The following is a 21,322-nucleotide window of genomic DNA, read 5'->3' on the forward strand; positions in this document are numbered from 1 at the left end:
CGCTAGCTGCTTCTATATATTGAGTAGATTGTTTTTTTTGCGTTCCAGGTGAAGGGCCGCTGCATCAGGAGGACCGTGGCGTCCCTCATCGGCGTGTTAGCCAAAGGTTCCGCCCCGCAGCAGGCCCCTCTCAGGGCCCGCCCCCCTCTCAGAGCCCGCCCCCCTCTCAGAGCCCGCCCCCCTCTCAGAGCCCGCCCCCCTCTCAGAGCCCGCCCCCCTCTCAGGGCCCGCCCCCCTCTCAGAGCCCGCCCCCCTCTCAGAGACCGACCCCCTCTCAGAGACCGACCCCCTCTCAGGGCCTCCCCCCCGGCCAGGCCGACCAGCCGAGCACCGACAGCACTGACCTCTGTAGGGGTTCTGGACGCCATGACGACCAGCAGGACCTCTGCCAGGCGTCGCTGCACGACTATCTGGACGGCTGTTTCCCTAGAGCCAGTAGCTCCGCCCCCAGCACCATGCCCCGCCCCCTGGCCGAGTCACTCCACACTCAGTACCTCAGCGCCTGGACTCTCAGCCAGGCGTTGGTGCTGCGGGCGCGGCCCCGTAGCCAATCAGCATCCAGCGCTGAGAGAAGTCCCCCCTCTCAACCCCCAGCCAGCGCCCCCTCCACCCCCCAGTCCTCCAGTACTCCTGAACTATTCAGCCCCGCCCCCTCCATGACCACGCCCCCCTCCATGGCCACGCCCCCCCAGCCGGGCTCCTTGGATCTCTTCAGCTGGTCGGTGGAGGAGGGGGGGGTCGTGCTGGAGGCTGACCCAGATGGGGTGCTCTGTTCCCAGGGGGGGGTACCCGGGGTCGGTCCCGAACCCGACCCACCTGAACCGGGCCCCACGGACCCCCCCACCCCACCCCACAAGAGGCTACGCAGGATGATCCCAGAGTGCACTGGGGCGACGACCTCCGCGGCCCCGGCCCCAACAGAGAGGGCCGGGACCCGGTCGCTCCAGGGACCCACCACCCTCCTGGCTCAGTGCCTGGAGCCAGGCCAGTACGGAGCAGGCCGGACAGGAGCAGGCGGGACAGGAGCAGGCCGGAGGTTCTCGGTCCTGGTGACTGCGGTCCACCCCTGTCACCTGAAGGAGATCACGGTGGGTCCTTGGTCCAGGAAGTCCAGGTGGGGGCCCAGCTGGTGGTCCAGGTGGTGTTCGAGGTGGTGGTGCAGGTGGTCCCAGGTTCATCTGAGGACCTGAGCCAGTATAATTCTATGACTAGTCGTGTCTAGTGTGCTGAAATAACACACAAACTTCCTGATGTCCTACAAAACTTCCCTCACTAAGTCCTCTTCAACAAGCTAACGCTAGTTAGCATGCACAAGCTAGCGAGTATGCTAAAGCTAGATAGCAGGTTAACATGGGTGTGTCTTTGGCCCCAGATGCGGTCAGGTGTGTGGGCGGGCAGCAGCGTTCCGCTGGCCACCATCGTTGTGACCGACCAATCAGGAGTGGAGGTGAAGGTGTTGCTATGGAGACGAGCCGCGTTTTGGGCTCTGACCGTTTTCCCTGGGGACATCCTGTTGATCACAGGTACGCCTGGCGCTAGTAGCATAGAACTAGTAGCATACTGCTAGTAGAATACTGGTTGTACTAGCAGTAGCGTAGAGCTAGGCAGTCTGGAGCTAGTAGAATACTGGTAGTAGCATATATCTAGGTAGCCTGGAGCTAGTAGCATACTGGTAGTAGTATACTGGTAGTAGTATAGAGCTAGGTAGCCTGGAGCTAGTAGCATACTTCTAGTAGAATACTGCTAATAGCATAGAGCTAGGTAGCCTGGAGCTAGTAGCATACTGCTAGTAGCGTAGAGCTAGGCAGTCTGGAGCTAGTAGAATACTGGTAGTAGCATAGAGCTAGGTAGCCTGGAGCTAGTAGCATACTGCTAGTAGAATACAGGTAGTAGCATAGAGATAGGTAGCCTGCAGCTACTAGCGTAGAGCTAGGCAGTCTGGAGCTAGTAGAATACTGGTAGTAGCATATATCTAGGTAGCCTGGAGCTAGTAGCATACTGGTAGTAGTATACTGGTAGTAGTATAGAGCTAGGTAGCCTGGAGCTAGTAACATACTTCTAGTAGAATACTACTAATAGCATAGAGCTAGGTAGCCTGGAGCTAGTAACTGCTAGTAGCCTCGGGCTGCTAGGTAAGCTGCTAGGCTAATAGTGTTGTTTCTATGCTTCAGGCCTGGAGGTGAACCACGATACGTGGCGTGGAGAGACGCTGCTCCGGTCCAGCTTCAGCAGCAAGCTACTGAACCTCGGCCCCCTCACCCCCTCCAGCTCACCAACAGGTGGGGCCAGACGGACCAGCAGCACCCGGGGCGCTACATAGCACCGGGGCGCTACCTAGCACCGGAGCGCTACCTAGCACCGGAGCCCTACCTAGCACCGGGGCCCTGCCTAGCACCGGGGCCCTGCCTAGCACCGTGGCCCTACTTAGCCCCGGGGCGCTACCTAGCACCGTGGCCCTGCCTAGCACCGGGGCGCTGCCTAGCACCGGGGTGCTACTTAGCACTGGGGGTGCTACTATGTTGGTTCCCTGAGTGTGTTTAGTGTTTACTGTGTGTAAGCGTGTGTTCATTATGTCGACGGTGTGTGTGCCCCAGCCCCTCAGTGTGTGAGCAGGGAGGCGGTCCGGTCTCTGTGTGTGTTTGTTGCGGCGCGGCGCCCTCTGCTGGCCACCCTGTGCCGGCGCCCCACCCAGACCCTGGACAGACTGCCCTACATCCGCCTGGCCGCCCTACGGACACACACCCTGGGCCACGCCCTGCTGAGGGTCAAACACACACACACCTGCACAGGTACACAAACACGCCGGCACACACACACACACACCTGCACAGGTACACACACACACCTGCACAGGTACACGCACAGACCTGCACAGGTACACGCATGCACCAGCACACACACACACACACACACACACACACACACACACACACACACACACACACACACACACACACACACACACACACACACACACACACACACACACACACACACACACACTCCTTCACATCAACAGGGCCAGTGAGGGGGATATGATGGGGTCTCAATTTGCTGCAGAGTGGCGTGGGGAGGCTGGGGGCGGGGCCCGGCGCGGAGGGGTCCAGAAGGCGGTGCTTAGCGTGGAGCAGGGCGACGGGCGGCGGGGCTGGCTGGTCCTCTGGGGGTCCACCCTCACATGGCTCCCCCGCATCACCCGGAATACAGGTACAGCCCGGGTCAGGGGTCCACCCGGGGTCAAACAGGGGGTCCACCAGGGGTCACCCTTATGATGGAAGAACAGAGGCCTGATGACGTGGAAACAACACAACTTGATCTAAATGCCCATAGATCAATCCTATATTTGAACGTTCCCAAATGATGCATACTGTCTACTGCTACACCCGTCCTCCACCTGATGTCCCCCGCTCCACCTCTGGCTCTCAGACGCCGTGTGGGACTTCCGGTATCTTCTGGTGCGGGACGGCGTGTCCTCTGACCTCCCAGAGCTCCACTCCACCCCCTGGGGGGCGGTCCAGCCGGTGTTCCCCCAGGACAGCCGCGCCCGGGAGTTCTGCAGCACCCCCGGCCCTCCTGGCCCCCCGGAGCTGGACCTCGGCACGCTGCTGTCCCAGAGACACTCTGGTGGGTGGTGGCTGGTCCCTATGGCCTCAGGGCGGTGGAGGTTGTGTGTGGGGGCCTTGTCGAGGCCGTGTGGAGGCCGTGTGGAGGCTGTGTGGAGGCCGTGTGGAGGCCGTCTGCCCACACGAGGAACTTAACCTTCTCTCTCGCACCCTCTCTCAGGTGACGTGGATCTCCGGGTAAACATCACGTCCTTCCAGTTCCAGGCTAGCCTTTCCCAGAATGCACCTGTTGAACGGCTGGACAGCGAGGCGTCGCTGGAGCGCATCGTGGAGACGCTCGGAGGAGACGTGACCTACGCTGGCTGCGGCCGCTGTGCCTTTGAGCTGGGCACCGACGCCAACGGCATCTACCTGCCCTGCTACCCCTGTCTGCCTCACACCGGCGTCAGGCGCTACTACAGGTAGAGAGAGGCTACTACAGGTAGAGAGAGGCTACTACAGGTAGAGAGAGGCTACTACAGACAGAAAGAGGCTACTACAGGTAGAGAGAGGCTACTACAGACAGAGAGAGGCTCCTATAGGTAGAGAGAGGCTACTATAGGTAGAGAGAGAGGCTACTATAGGTAGAGAGAGAGAGAGGCTACTACAGGTAGAGAGAGAGGCTACTACAGGTAGAGAGGCTACTGAAGGTAGAGAGAGGAAGCCAGCTAATATGTATGTGCGTGTGTGTGTATACGTGTATGTGTATGCATGCGCGTGTGTGTGTGTATGTTTGTGCGTGTATGTGCATGTGTGTGTGCGTCCAGGCCCGGTCTCCTGGTGGTCAGCGAGGGCTCCAGCACGGTGGGGGTTCAGGTTCCTCCGGTCCTCCTGGAGAAGATCCTGGAGACACCAGCAGACAGACTCTACAAGACCGTCGGTACGACCTGTCTGCCTGATCCGCCTATATGATCACCTCTCTGTCTGTCTGTCTGATCACCTGTCTGTTTCAGTTTGAGACAGACCTCCCCCACTCTGTCACACATTTACATCTTAATGAATAAGAATCAGATCCTCACTCACTCACTCACTCACTCACTCACTCACTCACTCACTCACTCACTCACTCACCCTCTCTCTCACACAGACCCGGGGTCAGAGGTGAGACATGTCCGTCTGGTGGCAGAGAGGATTCAGTCTCTTGTCACGCTGCCGCTGAAGAGCTTCCTGTTGACGGTCCGCAGTCACTTTCTGTGCGACGAGAACAGTGTTCCCCTGGTGCAGGACTTCCTGTTGCTGGACCTCCAGTTCCCAGGAGAACTAGTCCTGCGGTCCTAACCAGTCTAGACCGGTCTGGTCCATACAGAGACTGGTTGGGGGTTCAAAGTTATTTTAGACCATTTCAATTTGAATGTACTGTTTGTTTCCTCAAATATATTTTTGAATAAAAGAGAATAATAATTAATACAATATCTGTTTGTCGGTCTGCATTCCTGAACTGTGTTACTTGAAGATATGTTGGACAGCTTGTGTGTTGAAAATATAACAAACATTATAGACTCAGAGTGCAACAGTGTGGTTCCGGGAGTAACGTTATTACAATGTCGATGACAACTATACACTATATGAAACACTATACAAACACAAATGCACACACAGAATATATGACACAACTATAATCAACGATATAAAAAATATAATAATGACACAGGTTAAGTGAGGCAAGAAACACTCTTATCTTAACTATTGGGTTGTATGCGAAAAGGGCCGCAATGGTTTATGGGATGAGAGTTGTTCCTTCACTAATGTACAGTCTTGTTGTACCTATGCCTTTTCTTCCGTTTTCCAAATGTTTTTTTGCCCTGAATCAAACGTTTTATGGTCATGACTACCTTGATGAACGTTTGGCTTGGTTCCAGGCTTAAAACTCTTTATATGACGATTTTACGAATGGCCAATGAAGAAAATGAATGGGAAATTTACTTCCGGAACCAGAGCCGTTCAAAAAGGGACTGGCCCCTGTTGTGCTCGTGTTCATACGCATGGCGCGTGTCATCGCAGTCACCGCCACCCTCTGCGCGGCGCACGGGCGCGGCGCATTGGCGCAGCGCAGGGACGCGGCGCTCCCCTCATCCAATCAGCGGCCAGTTTTGCGGCCGCGCGTATGCATGAAGCAGCGGAATTCCCCCTCCGCGCGGGGGTTTTCCAGTTGTTATTTCGCTCTGTAACCAATCACAACACGACGTCAAAACACGACCACTTACACGAAATTCCCGAGCGGTCCTTTCCTCATTCAAAAGTAAAAGCAGAACAAATTAGGAATTTATTAAAAATAGACCAAACACCAATCGGGTGTGATATGCCTTATGATCCTGAACTCACTATGATCATGACCTGCTAGTGTTTAAGCCCTGACTACCACTGTGATACATTTATTGTATCACAGCGGGTCGTGTTGCATTCAAACATTCGGTGGGTTGGCTTTTACGTTGAAGAGAAGGACCGGAAGTGTGTTTATATCCTCGCAGACTTCATGACAACTCTTCGTGAAAATCCGCCGATCAACGGAATCATTACCCGATAAACCGAATCAGGGGAGAACCGCGGGTAAGAACACTACTTTAATCAAACATTATAACTGATTATGAACTTACAAATATCAACTGAGCAGCTGATCTGCAGCGGAATGAATGTGGATGAGTGAATAATGTCTTCATAACCTTATCAACAGAGAGTGAACAATGTGTTAATAACCTCATCAACATAGTTTGTATTCATATCGGAAGTCTAGAGACAGTACTTATTGTCTACATGTGTATCAGTCTGTATTCATATCTGATGAATAGCATGTTACTCTTTTGCAAATAAGATACAAGAAATAAGCAGACTTCTATGCATCCATAACCTAAAGAAGTACTGTAGATGTATCACCTCTGAGCACAACTTCACCCATTAACGCTCTGAGAAAAACTTAGAAATTGTAAAAACGATGAAGACAGATTAATGCCTTGTTCGTTCTTGTGGAGGATTTTTTAATATACTAAAATGATCTAATATTTATGACAGGTGAATTGCATCCACACTTACCAGTATATTCAGAGAGCTTTGTGCTTGTGTATTGCAGAGTATTGAAGGCAGTTGGTGTTCAAGCCCTTCAGAGCAATACGAGGTGAATGTTATAGATTAACCTTGAACTAAATGTCAGTTTATAGGTTTAAATTTGTGTTTTCAATTATTCAATATTTGATTTGATAATGTTGGTGATATTATAATTATCGTTGGTAAGTTACCACTGAACTGTGAATGACACAATCTATTATTTTCCCTGGAAATTCCCAGAGTGATATTCTGTATTAACGCAACACAACCGCGCACACACACACAGACACACAAGCACATGCACACACACAAATGCACACACATACACGCAAACGCATACACACATGGACACATACATACACACACACACACAGACACATGCACGCACACGCTTACAAACATGCACACACATACACAAACGCACATGTACCCACATGGATACATGCAGATACACATACACATGCACACCACACACACACACACACACACACACACACACACACACACGCACACATACACGCACACACACACGCACACACACGCACACACACACACACACGCACACACACACACGCACACGCACACACACACACGTACACACACACGTACACACACACGTGTGATGTTGTGTTCACTAAGATGTTTCCCTCAGGTCCCTGGGTCCTGGACCATCATCTTCCTCATCGGCTGTTTGGTGGCTGCCTGTTGCCATGTCAGCAATCAGGTAACCACGGGCCAAGCGGGAGTGTGTATTCGGCTGTACTCGGGGTTCTGATGAGTGTTAGCTGGCTGCTAACACGTAGCTTCTGACTGCTTTCCCTCTGAACCTGCTTCTGTGTCTGGTGGACAAGCTAATGCTAGGTAGCTAGCCGCGGCAGGTCGTTTTCAGGAGGGTCTGACCCAGAGCAGCAGAACGTGGAGGGGTCAGGAGGGTCTGACCCAGAGCTGCAGAACGCTGGAGGGGTCAGGAGGGTCTGACCCAGAGCTGCAGAACACTGGAGGGGTCAGGAGGGTCTGACCCAGAGCTGCAGAACGCTGGAGGGGTCAGGAGGGTTTGTCCCCAGAGCTGCAGAATGCTGGAGGGGTCAAAGGAACCTACCGTCTGTGGTGATCACTGAGGAGGTCAGAACCTTTTGACTGGCCAGAGTAGGTGCAACGTAATTGGCTGCTTCGAGATGAGACTAGCAAAGGGAGCGTACCTGATTCCGACTGGATGCAGTAGGAGGTGGTGGAGGTGGAGCTTTTAGTAGAACAGCAGCATGATGTCAGTAGAACAGCATGAGGGGAAGGCTGTCCGATGAGGTGGTGGGAAAGACCGTCCCGGGTTCCCCTCATCCCTAGAGGTCAAAGGCTCGCTGGGACGTCCCCCTCAGACCGCTGAAGAAAAAACCCCTCTGACTCCCCCCACAAGAGCCCAGCTCCTTACTCACTACTGTCTCTCACCTCACACTCAGGGGCAGAGGGTAAAGCCAGTAGAAGCTAGTGGGGACTGTAGGTGACTGATCTCAGCTGAGGTGAGGTTGAGGTTGGGGTTTAGACAGGAGGTAATGACGCAGCAAGTTGTGTGTTGGGAGCAGTGGGGGAGTTCCCCAGATGAATAAGGTACTATCTTATCTGAATGTAGGGTGTGTGTGCGTGTGTGTGTCTGTGTGTGTCTGTGTGCGTGCGTGCGTGTGTGTGACCTGCGGGGGCAGCAGAGAGCTGGGATTCTGGGGGCTTTCCTCCCTTCATTTCTCTCCTTCCAGGAAGTGACTCAAATACTACAGGAGGGAGCAAGAGAGAGAAAAAGCCAGAGAGACAGAAAGACAGAGAGAGCGATAGACAAAGAGAGAGAGAGAGGGAGAGATGTTGTGTTTGTTGCCTTGAGAAAGTGAAAGTGAAGTGAGTCCAGCCCTGGTATTATGGGATGTGGTAAGGGTTATCTCTGACCCATGTCCTCTCTGTGGTCCTTAGGATGGCCGACGCTTCGTACCACGGCTACGAGAACGACAACGAGGTAGACACACACATGCACACACAGAGTCACACACACACTGCAGGGTTATGGGTTATATTCCCTCAGGAGCAGAACTAGGCACTAATGGTTGCTCTGGTTCTGCAGCTGCTGATGAACCTGAACTATGACTACATCCCCCCAGTGGACATCAAGACAGAACCCTACATCCCAGAGAACGGTAACGCTCTCTCTCTCTCTCTCTCTCTCTCTCTCTCTCTCTCTCTCTCTCTCTCTCTCTCTCTCTCTCTCTCTAGGCCTTTTTACATTGCTAAGCTGGTTCGGTAGCAGCTTGGCACGTCCGGCAATTTCACTGCCTTGCCTGTGTAAAACCGATTTGGTAAAGTCCCAGTCGTCACAGAGCGGGCTTCCTTGGTTCAATGGAGAAGGAGGAGAGTATTATTCTAAAGAGTAGACCCCTTAGAATAATTTGCATACTATGAATGTTTTTATTTTTTTATGATTCAGAAGATTTGCATGCAAGAATGAGTATACATCTGAGTGTAGGCTACAACTTAAATGAACGATTTACAAGTCCAAAAATGCCACACATTGTTTCTTTGGCTGACCACTTGTTTTTTATCAGACAAAAGCCTCGTAAGGACAGTTCCTCTGCCTCTTTCTTGTAGATCGCAGCATCTTTTCCCGTCTTCGTTTAATGCGACTGCAACACTTTCTCTCAAATGATTAGCAGCTCGCGGATTCCACTGTCTCTCCAGCTAGAACTACTCATGTTGATATCGCTGCGCTGTCTCTGTCTAGACAACGCAGCAGCACCTCTACCCAAGTCCCACCCCTGGAACCGCGGAGCCGTCTCATCGCGTTTACATCAGAATGAAACCCCTAATGTGTGTGGGTTCCGGGAGGGTAAATTGGGGTGCTAGCTCAGGCTGGCAATTTACCTCGGGCAGTGTAAACGCACGCACCATGGGAATAAGTATTGCATAAGACAGGCATATTTGGTAGTTTAAAAACGTCTACAGTCTCAGTGACTCTCTCTCTCTCTCTCTCTCTCTCTCTCTCTCTCTCTCTCTCTCTCTCTCTCTCTCTCTCTCTCTCTCTCTCTCTCTCTCTCTCTCTCTCTCTCTCTCTCTCTCTCTCTCTCTCTCTCTCTCTCTCTCTCGCTTCCTCTCCCTTTCCCTCTCTCTCTCTCTCTCTCTCTCTCTCTCTCTCTCTCTCTCTCTCTCTCTCTCATATACATATCAGTGGCGGCTGTTGGTTTTTTAAAGTGAGGCAGGAAGGACTGCGCGCTTGGTTGCCATTGGCCTGCTTGCACTGTTAGTGGCGTATGGTGGCATAAGTATGTGGAGACAAGTCGTTTCAGGGTGTTTTGGTGAACTACAAAATAGCAGGGAGGGATAATTATGTGAATACAATTGATACAAATCTACCAGTGGCAGCATTGTACTTTTAAAGCTGATGGGCTGCATGTCTTGGACTACAAGGGCAGAAGGAAAGGATGCATAGCCCATTAGTGAAATCAGGCCTACTCTTGATTTGTAAAACTAAATAAAAAAATCATTGGGCCTACTTTTGCCCTCAATGACTGAAGCTATTGGTTGTAATTTGGCTTTGTTTCCGCTACAATTGTTTTAAGAATAATGAAGACACAAGACCAAAAGTGATGCCATTTAAAATGCATCATGCTCTGAATCATTAACTAACATCGTTTCCACGATATGAAACAGAACCATCAGAGTAATAAACAATTAAAAGAACAAGAACATTATTACAAAACTATTTACATGGGCTGTAAGCCTAACATTGTTTGAGCCAAATGTGGATGTTAATGGATGTTTTCAGAATGTTGGTCATGGTGTTAAACCAATTAAGTTGAGGGACTTCATTTATAGATCAAGTCAATCCTCCTCGCTGTTTGTGTTGCAAAGATATCAGTTGGTCATACCAAACAGGATATTTTGAAAGTGGCTTGGCAACCCAACGGAGGAGTGTCGAAAAATATGTAGGCTCAGTGCGTTTATTTTGGGACCTTGCCCAACTTTTGGCAGTGGAAACGCCGATATAAGCGAACCGAGCCGCACCGAGCCGCACCGAGCCGCACCGCTCGGCCGAAACGCCAATATAATAAGCGATCAGGGCTTCAATGTACGGCAACGAACACTAACGCACCGCCTGGTGGGAAAGAGGCATACGAATGAGCAGGATCGCTTGTTCTCGTAGCACAGAGGTGGTGTATATCAGTCAGAGGTGGTGTACTGGTGGGTGTGTATACTGAGGGTGTATACCAGTCAGAGGTGGTGTATATCAGTCTGAGGTGGTGTACTGGTGGTGTATACTGAGGGTGTATACCAGTCAGAGGTGGTGTACTGACGGTGTATTCCCAGTCAGAGGTGGTGTACTGATAGTGTATTACCCTGTTGTTCCTGCAGCTCACGGACCATACATCCAGATCATAGAGGAACCAAAGCAGGTAACCTCTACCAATCACAGCGCCCCATTGACCCCGCCGCTCGGAGGTCAGAGGTCAAACAGAGATGGAGGGAGGAAATGCTGACTATTGACGTTGTGTGTGTTTGTGTGTGTGTTTGTGTTTAATATGTGTGTGTGTGTTATATGTGTGTGTGTGTTACGTGTGTGTGTGTTATATGTGTGTATGTGTTATGTGTGTGTGTGTGTGTGTTTGTTATATGTGTGTGTGTGTGTTATATGTGTGTGCGCGTGTTATATGTGTGTGCGTGTGTGTGTGTGTGTGTGTGTGTGTGTGTGTGTGTGTGTGTGTGTGTGTGTGTGTGTTACATGTGTTTCCTCAGAGGGGCTTCAGGTTCCGGTATGAGTGTGAGGGCCCCTCCCACGGGGGGCTCCCGGGGGCGTCCAGCGAGAGGAACCGGAGGACCTACCCGACCGTCAAGGTGAGTCGCCACGGCAACGCCGAATAGAATACACCACCCCGTCCCTGACACCACCTCAGTGTAATACACCACCCTGACACCACCTCAGTGTAATACATCACCCTGACACCACCTCAGTGTAATACACCACCCTGACACCACCTCAGTGTAATACACAACCCTGACACCACCTCAGTGTAATACACCACCCACCCTGACACCAGCTCAGTGTAATACACCACCCTGACACCACCTCAGTGTAATACACAACCCTGACACCACCTCAGTGTAATACACCACCCACCCTGACACCACCTCAGTGTAATACACCACCCTGACACCACCTCAGTGTAATACACAACCCTGACACCACCTCAGTGTAATACACAACCCTGACACCACCTCAGTGTAATACATCACCCTGACACCACCTCAGTGTAATACACCACCCTGACACCACCTCAGTGTAATACACCACCCACCCTGACACCACCTCAGTGTAATACACCACCCTGACACCACCTCAGTGTAATACACCACCCTGACACCACCTCAGTGTAATACACCACCCACCCTGACACCACCTCAGTGTAATACACCACCCCCACACCACTTCAGTAATAAAGAGGACTGACAGGTGTGGTTGTCCCGCCTCCACCTAGGTGAATAACTACGTGGGCCATGCACGGGTGGAGGTGCAGCTGGTGACCCACAGCGACCCCGCGCGGGTCCACGCCCACAGCCTGGTGGGCCGGCAGTGCACCGAGAACGGGACCTGCACCCTGGACGTGGGCCCCAACGACCTCACCGCCTCGTGAGTGGACCCTCCTCTGACCCCTGACCTCTAACCTCTAACCCCTGACCCCTAGCCCTGACCTCTAACCCCTGACCCCTAGCCCTGACCTCTAACCCCTGACCCCTAGCCCCTCCCCCTAACCCTAACCTATAACCCCTGACCCCTAGCCCCTAACCCCTGACCCCTAGCCCTTACCTCTAACCCCTGACCCCTAGCCCCTCCCCCTAACTTCTAACCTGTGTGTGTGTGTGTGTGTGTGTGTGGGTGTGTGTGTGTGTGTGTGTGTGTGTGTGTGTGTGTGTGTGTGTGTGTGTGCAGCTTTAGTAACCTGGGGATCCTCCATGTGACCAAGAAGGGTGTGATGGAGGTTCTGACGCGAAGGCTGAGAGATGAGAGGCGGCAGCAGAAGGGCCTGCACCATCTCTTCTCTGGTAAAACACCTCCTCCACCCCTCTGGTAATAGACCTGCACCACCTCTTCTCTGGTAAAACACCTCCTCCACCCCTCTGGCAATAGACCTGCACCACCTCTTCTCTGGTAATAGACCTGCTCCACCTCTCTGGTAAAACACCTGCACCTCCTCTCTGGTCTATTCCTGCCTGCAGTAGGGTCTAATGTAGTCCTGGTCTAGTGGTCTAATGTAGTCCTGGTCTAGTGGTCTAATGTAGTCCTGGTCTAGTGGTCTAATGTAGTCCTGGTCTAGTGGTCTAATGTAGTCCTGGTCTAGTGGTCTAATGTAGTCCTGGTCTAGTGGTCTAATTTAGTCCTGGTCTAGTGGTCTAATGTAGTCCTGGTCTAGTGGTCTAATGTAGTCCTGGTCTAGTGGTCTAATGTAGCCCTGGTCTAGTGGTCTAATGTAGCCCTGGTCTAGTGGTCTAATGTAGTCCTGGTCTAGTGGTCTAATGTAGTCCTGGTCTAGTGGTCTAATGTAGTCCTGGTCTAGTGGTCTAATGTAGTCCTGGTCTAGTGGTCTAATGTAGTCCTGGTCTAGTGGTCTAATGTAGTCCTGGTCTAGTGGTCTAATGTAGTCCTGGTCTAGTGGTCTAATGTAGTCCTGGTCTAGTGGTCTAATGCAGTCCTGGTCTAGTGGTCTAATGTAGTCCTGGTCTAGTGGTCTAATGTAGTCCTGGTCTAGTGGTCTAATGCAGTCCTGGTCTAGTGGTCTAATGTAGTCCTGGTCTAGTGGTCTTATGTAGTCCTGGTCTAGTGGTCTAATGCAGTCCTGGTCTAGTGGTCTAATGCAGTCCTGGTCTAGTGGTCTAATGCAGTCCTGGTCTAGTGGTCTAATGCAGTCCTGGTCTAGTGGTCTAATGCAGTCCTGGTCTAGTGGTCTAATGTAGTCCTGGTCTAGTGGTCTAATGTAGTCCTGGTCTAGTGGTCTAATGCAGTCCTGGTCTAGTGGTCTAATGTAGTCCTGGTCTAGTGGTCTAATGTAGTCCTGGTCTAGTGGTCTAATGCAGTCCTGGTCTAGTGGTCTAATGCAGTCCTGGTCCCTAGATGCAGAGGACAGCTCCATGGTGAAGGAGGCCAAGGAGCTGGGGAAGGTGATGGACCTGAACATCGTGAGGTTAAAGTTCACCGCCTACCTCCAGGACAGCAACGGGGGCTTCACCAGAGCCCTGAAGCCTGTGGTGTCCAACCCCATCTACGACAGCAGTGAGTACTACCACTGCACTACTAATACTACTAATAATACTACTTATACAACCCCATCTACGACAGCAGTGAGTACTATCACTGCACTACTAATACTACTAATAATACTACTTATACAACCCCATCTACGAGAGCAGTGAGTACTACCACTGTACTACTAATACTACTAATAATACTACTTATACAACCCCATCTACGACAGCAGTGAGTACTACCACTGTACTACTAATACTACTAATAATACTACTTATACAACCCCATCTATGAGAGCAGTGAGTACTACCACTGTACTACTAATACTACTAATAATACTACTTATACAACCCCATCTACGACAGCAGTGAGTACTACCACTGTACTACTAATACTACTACTACTAATACTACCTCAACTACGACAGCAGTGAGTACTACCACTATACAACTAATACTGCTACTGTTAATACTTATACTACCCCACTACTAATACTATTACTTACACAACCCCATCCACGACATCAGTGAGTACTACCACTATACTACTAATACTACTACTAATCCTACCCAATTTACAACAGCAGTGAGTATCCCACCACGATACTATGCTACCACAATACTACTACTACCACGATACTACCACTATACTACTACTACTAATACTACTCCATCTGCGAAAGCAGTGAGCATCCCATCACGATACTACAATACTACTACTACTTCTACCGCGATACTGACACTGTCACTATACTAATAGTATACCAGTATACCAGAATGCCAGAATGCCGGTATAACAGTATAACAGTATACCAGTAAACTAGTATACCAGTGGAACAGTATACCAGACAGTATAACAGTATACCAGTATAATAGTATAACAGTATACCAGTAAACCAGTATACCAGTATACCAGTATAACATTGTGTTCTCCCAGAGTCTCCCAACGCGTCCAATCTGAAGATCTCTCGGATGGACAAGACGTGTGGATCCGTGTTTGGAGGAGATGAGATCTTCCTGCTGTGTGACAAAGTCCAGAAAGGTCCGCAACCAGACCGGAACCATCGTTAATGAACCAGACCAGAACCATCGTTAATGTACCAGACCAGAACCATCGTTTATGAACCAGACCAGAACCATCGTTAATGAACCAGACCAGAACCATCGTTAATGAACCAGACCAGAACCATCGTTAATGAACCAGACCAGAACCATCGTTAATGAACCAGACCAGAACCATCGTTAATGAACCAGACCAGATCCATCGTTAATGAACCAGACCGGAACCATCGTTTAGATTAACCAGACCAGAACCATCGTTAATGAACCAGACCAGAACCATCGTTAATGAACCAGACCAGAACCATCGTTAATGAACCAGACCAGAACCATCGTTAATGAACCAGACCGGAACCATCGTTAATGAACCAGACCGGAACCATCGTTTAGATTAACCAGACCAGAACCATCGTTAATGAACCAGACCAGAGCCATTGTTTAAGAACCAGACCAGAACCAACGTTAATGAACTAGACCAGAACCATCGTTAATGAACCAGACTAGAACCATCGTTAATTAACCAGACCAGAACCATCGTTAATGAACCAGACCAGAACCATCGTTAATGAACCAGACCAGAACCATCGTTAATGAACCAGACCAGAACCATCGTTTATTAACCAGACCAGAACCATTGTTAATGAACCAGACCAGAACCATCGTTAATGAACCAGACCGGAACCATCGTTTAGATTAACCAGACCATAACCATCGTTAATGAACCAGACCGGAACCATCGTTTAGATTAACCAGACCAGAACCATCGTTAATGAACCAGACCGGAACCATCGTTAATGAACCAGACCAGAACCATTGTTTAAGAACCAGATCAGAACCAACGTTAATGAACCAGACCAGAACCATCGTTAATGAACCAGACCAGAACCATCGTTAATGAACCAGACTAGAACCATCGTTAATGAACCAGACCAGAGCCATTGTTTAAGAACCACACCAAGGTTTGAGCTGTTACCCATCATGGATCTGTCCTTCGCAGACGACATCGAGATCCGCTTCTACGAGGAGGACGAGGAGGGGGCCTGGGAGGCCTTCGGAGACTTCTCCCCAACGGACGTCCACAAACAGGTCCTCATACTGACACACCCCTGGACCAGGTGGTCTGGACCAGGTGGTCTGGACCGGTCCTCATACTGACAAACACACACCACTATGTGTCTAAATACTGTGTGTGTAAATATTGTGTGTGTGTGTGTGTGTGCGTGTGTGTGTGTGTGTGTGTGTGTCTGTGTGTGCAGTATGCCATCGTGTTCCGGACCCCCCCCTACCACAGCATGGAGATCCAGGGCTCTGTCCCGGTGTTCCTGCAGCTGAAGAGGAAGAAGGCCGGAGACAGCAGCGAGCCCAAGATCTTTACCTACGTCCCCCACGTCCACGGTACTGCTAGATATAGAGTTACTAGATATACTACTAGATATACTGCTAGATATAGAGTTACTAGATATACTACTAGATATACTGCTAGATATAGAGATACTAGATATACTACTAGATATACTGCTAGATATAGAGTTACAGATATACTACTAGATATACTACTAGATATAGAGATACTAGATATACTACTAGATATACTGCTAGATATAGAGTTACTAGATATACTACTAGATATACTGCTAGATATAGAGTTACAGATATACTACTAGATATACTGCTAGATATAGAGTTACAGATATACTACTAGATATACTACTAGATATAGAGATACTAGATATACTACTAGATATACTGCTAGATATAGAGTTACTAGATATACTACTAGATATACTGCTAGATATAGAGTTACAGATATACTACTAGATATATAATACTAGATATACTGCTAGATATACTACTATATATATATATATATATATATATATATATATATATATACAGGTGCTGGTCAAATTATTAGAATATCATGAAAAAGTTGATTTATTTCAGTAATTATATTCAGAACGTGAAACTTACATATTATATCAATTCATTACACACAGAGTGATATATTTGAAATGTTTATTTCTTTTAATTTGGATGATTAGTACTGACAATTACTGAAAATCCCAAATTCAGTATCTCAGAAAATTAGAATATTAGTTACGACTAGTACAAAAAATGATTTTTTAGAAATGTGGGCCAACTGAAAAGTATGAACATGGAAAGTTTCAGCATGTATGGCAATCAATACTTAGTTGCAGCTCCTTTTGCCTGAATTGCTGCAGCAATACGGCGTGGCATGGAGTCGACCAGTCTGTTGCACTCCTCAGGTGTTATGAGAGCCCAGGTTGCTTTAATAGTGGCCTTCAGCTCTTCAGCATTGTTGGGTCTGGCATCTCGCATCTTCCGCTTCACAATACCCCATAGGTTTTCTATGGGGTTAAGGTCAGGTGAGTTTGCAGGCCAATCAAGAAGAGGGATACCATGGTCCTTAAACCAGGTACTGGTAGATTTGGCATTGTGTGCAGGTGCCAAGTCATGTTGGAAAATGAAATCGTCACCTCCATAAAGTTGGTCCGTGGCAGGCAGCATAAAGTGTTCTAAAACTTCCTGGTAGACTGCTGCATTGACCCTGGACCTCAGGAAACACAGTGGACCAACAGCAGCAGATGACATGGCACCCCAGACCATTACTGACTGTGGAAATTTTACACTGGACTTCAGGCAACGTGGATTCTGTGCCTCTCCTGTCTTCCTCCAGACTCTGGGACCTTGATTTCCAAAGGAGATACAAAATTTACTTTCATCTGAAAACATAACTTTGGACCACTCAGCAGCAGTCCAGTCCTTTTTGTCTTGAGCCCAGGCGAGACGCTTTTGACGTTGTCTCTTATTCAAGAGTGGCTTTACACGAGGAATGCGACAGCTGAAGCCCATATCTTGCATACGTCGGTGTGTGGTGCTTCTTGAAGCACTGACTCCAGCTACAGTCCACTCTTTGTGGATCTCCCCCACATTTTTGAATCGGTTTTGTTTGACAATCCTCTCCAGGGCGCGTTTATCCCTCTTGCTTGTACACTCTTTTCTACCACATCTTTTTCTTCCCTTCGCCTCTCTATTAATGTGCTTGGACACAGAGCTCTGGGAACATCCAACCTCTTTGGCAATGACCTTTTGTGTCTTGCCCTCCTTCTTTAAAGTATCAATGGTCATCTTTTGGACAGTTGTCAAGTCAGCAGTCTTCCCCATGATTGTGTGTCATACAGAATCAAAACGAGAGACCATTTAAAGGCTTTTCCAGGTGTTTTGAGTTAGTTAGCTAATTAGAGTGTGGCACCAGGTGTCTTCAATATCTGACCTTTTCACCATATTCTAATTTTCTGAGATGTTGAATTTAGGGTTTTCATTGGTTGTCAGCTATAATCATCTTCTTTTTGGCAAAAAACACTTATAATGTATCAGTCTGTTTGGAATGAATGTATACATTCTACAGGTTTGACTTTCTGAATGGAATTAATGAAATAAATCAACTTTTTCATGATATTCTAATAATATGACCAGCACCTGTGTATATATATATATATATATATATATATATATATATATATATATATATATATATATATTACTAGATATACTGCTAGATATACTACTAGATATACTACACGTAAACATCTATCATCTATAACCCCCCCCCCCCTCCAGATAAGGAGGAGGTGCAGAGGAAGAAGCTGAAGCCCCTCTCCCACTACGAGCCATGGAGAGGGGGGGGGGGAGCAGGAGGAGGAGGGGGGGGAGGAGCAGGGGGAGGCCAGGGGGGAGGGCGGGGAGGAGCAGGAGACTTCGGAGGAGGAGGAGGTGAATATACTTCATGATATTACTAACTTACTAACTACGAGGTGTGTGATTGGTCAGCCTCTAATGGTCAGCCTCTAGAGGAGGAGTGTGATTGGTCAGCCTCTATTGGTCAGCCTCCAGAGTAGGAGTGTGATTGGTCAGCCTCTAGAGGAGGGCCTGACTACTCGTAACATCACTGCCACCTATATCACTACTACCTATATATCTCTCTCTCTCTCTCTCTCGGTCTCGGTCTCGGTCTCGGTCTCTCTCTCTCTCTCTCTCTAGCCTACCAACACATGAACGGGGGCGGAGGAGGAGGGGCAGGAGGAGGAGGAGGAAGCTTCAACAGCTACAGAGGAAGCTTCAACAGCTATGGGGGAGGAAACCAGATGTCAGGCTCCGCCCCTCAGACCGTGGTTGCCCAGCAGCAGACGACAGATCAGACAGATGGACAGAGTTCACCCTTACAGCAACAGCTGTTACAGCTAGGTAACTACACCGTTACAGCTATGTAGCTGCACTGTTACAGCTAGGTAGCTACACCGTTACAGCTAGGGAGCTACGCCGTTACAGCTAGGTAGCTACACCGTTACAGCTAGGTAGCTACACCGTTACAGCTAGGTAGCTACACCGTTACAGCTAGGTAGCTATACCGCTACAGCTAGGTAGCTACCCTGTGCAGCTAGGTAGCTACACGGTACAGCTAGGTAGCTACACTGTTACAGCTAAGTAGCTACATTTAAACTACACACACTTAAACACACTATACAACAGCTGTTCCAGGAAGGTAACAACACTAAAAGATAGAAGTATACATGATACACACCTACACCTACCTCTAGAGTGTTAATGACCATGTGTGGGGGCGGGGTTCCAGTGGCCCGTCTGCAGCGGTCCAGATCCCCTGGGGGGGGTCCGGCCCAGGGCTCCAGACCCCCGGCCCAGGCCCTGCTCCAGTACTGCAGCTCCGGAGACCCACGGGTCCTGCTGGCCCTCCAGAGACACCTGTGTGGGGTCCAGGACCACAACGGAGACACGTGAGTCACCGCCACAATAAGAGCCCTCAGCAGGGATACCTGACTGACTGCTACACAATAAGAGCCCTCAGCAGAGATACCTGAATGACTACTCCACAATAAAGGCCGATTCATACCTCCGGGTCCGGACGAAATTCGTCCGTCCGTACCAAACGTTGTCTCCGGGACTACCCTTCATACCTCCGTGCGGTTTCAGCGTTGTTATGGATGTTACGCAATGCATCCTCTTGAGGGCAGTGACTGTCATGTCACAAATAACGGCATCGCCAATCGCAAGCATGGCATCTGTAGAGGAGATGATTTTGCTTTGTGTCATCCGAAATAGACAAAAAAAAGTGCAAAAAGTGTAGGCATGAGACACCCCTCACCAACCCTCAAATCTCATCAAAATGTTGCGCCATTTTTAAATGACCAGTTACAACTCATTGCCAAAGCAGGGGAACAATAAAATAAAAAGGTCAGGTATATAGTATAATATAAGTATAAAACGTTAAATACAATATATATATATACATATCAAATTTTATACTACTCTTATCTATTTTCGCGAATGGTCTGACTTTTGACTCTATACTGCCGCCTCGATTTCCGGTGGTATTGCTCCGTTTCTCCCGGAGCACTCCGGATTCGTAAGCTCAGAGGCTACGGACCCATTGACGGACGAAACACCTCCGGGACCGGACGAAACGGTCTGTATCCGTATTTACCGTAGGGTGTGAATGGGCCTTAAGAGCCCTGACAGGCAGCATCCACCCTCAGCAGAGATACCCTAGTAATGTTTCTGGTTCTGAGTCTGCGGGCTGACTGCTCCATCCAGAGCCGAACCTTAGGCTCACCCAGACCTGTTTCTCTAAGGTCAGGCTGGTTCTTGGTCAACTCTTCCCTCTTTGTGTGTTTCGACCACCAATCTTGTGGCTCGATGTGGTATCTGTGAGGGTGTGATTGGGTGGCCAACACCCAAACGTAGTACACGGGGTCTCAGATCAACACCGTGTAGACTGGCCACTGTAGAGATACACTCAGTAGAATCAACTTCATCAGAACTCCTGCTGTAACCCAGTAGGACTGCTGGACCAGAGGTTCTGTAACCCAGTAGGACTGCTGGACCAGAGGTTCTGTAACCCAGTACGACTGCTGGACCAGAGGTTCTGTAACCCAGTAGGACTGCTGGACCAGAGGTTCTGTAACCCAGTAGGACTGCTGGACCAGAGGTTCTGTAACCCAGTAGGACTGCTGGGTCAGAGATTATTCAACCCAGTAGGACTGCTGGACTAGAAGTTCTGTAACCCAGTACGACTGCTGGACCAGAGGTTCTGTAACCCAGTAGGACTGCTGGACCAGAGGTTCTGTAACCCAGTAGGACTGCTGGACCAGAGGTTCTATAACCCGTAAGGACTGCTGGACCAAAGGTTCTGTAACCCAGTACGACTGCTGGACCTGAGTTTCTGTAACCCAGTAGGACTGCTGGACCAGAGGTTCTGTAACCCAGTAGGACTGCTGGACCAGAGGTTCTGTAACCCAGTAGGACTGCTGGGTCTCAGC

At 49.4% G+C, this 21,322-nt stretch overlaps 1 protein-coding gene across 1 annotated transcript in view; it reads left to right on the top strand.

The window, feature by feature from the left end:
- The window catches only part of LOC115560357 (uncharacterized), a 28,200-nt gene that overhangs the window by 2,554 nt on the left and 4,324 nt on the right, over window positions 1-21,322 (top strand). The window contains exons 3-27 of the mRNA XM_030379756.1: window positions 49-1,088; window positions 1,373-1,523; window positions 2,172-2,279; window positions 2,595-2,789; window positions 3,061-3,207; window positions 3,427-3,624; window positions 3,784-4,024; window positions 4,370-4,482; window positions 4,690-4,878; window positions 6,137-6,149; window positions 6,667-6,711; window positions 7,294-7,365; window positions 8,595-8,637; window positions 8,743-8,815; window positions 11,025-11,065; window positions 11,406-11,504; window positions 12,146-12,297; window positions 12,598-12,710; window positions 13,777-13,935; window positions 14,845-14,949; window positions 15,964-16,052; window positions 16,223-16,361; window positions 18,609-18,761; window positions 19,029-19,232; window positions 19,621-19,780. Of these exons, the coding sequence (XP_030235616.1) occupies window positions 49-1,088; window positions 1,373-1,523; window positions 2,172-2,279; window positions 2,595-2,789; window positions 3,061-3,207; window positions 3,427-3,624; window positions 3,784-4,024; window positions 4,370-4,482; window positions 4,690-4,878; window positions 6,137-6,149; window positions 6,667-6,711; window positions 7,294-7,365; window positions 8,595-8,637; window positions 8,743-8,815; window positions 11,025-11,065; window positions 11,406-11,504; window positions 12,146-12,297; window positions 12,598-12,710; window positions 13,777-13,935; window positions 14,845-14,949; window positions 15,964-16,052; window positions 16,223-16,361; window positions 18,609-18,761; window positions 19,029-19,232; window positions 19,621-19,780 (4,042 nt within the window). The remainder of the gene's footprint in view (window positions 1-48; window positions 1,089-1,372; window positions 1,524-2,171; window positions 2,280-2,594; window positions 2,790-3,060; window positions 3,208-3,426; window positions 3,625-3,783; window positions 4,025-4,369; window positions 4,483-4,689; window positions 4,879-6,136; window positions 6,150-6,666; window positions 6,712-7,293; window positions 7,366-8,594; window positions 8,638-8,742; window positions 8,816-11,024; window positions 11,066-11,405; window positions 11,505-12,145; window positions 12,298-12,597; window positions 12,711-13,776; window positions 13,936-14,844; window positions 14,950-15,963; window positions 16,053-16,222; window positions 16,362-18,608; window positions 18,762-19,028; window positions 19,233-19,620; window positions 19,781-21,322) is intronic.

This window comes from Gadus morhua, chromosome 15, assembly GCF_902167405.1.
Source record: "Gadus morhua chromosome 15, gadMor3.0, whole genome shotgun sequence".
Lineage (NCBI taxonomy): Eukaryota > Metazoa > Chordata > Actinopteri > Gadiformes > Gadidae > Gadus > Gadus morhua.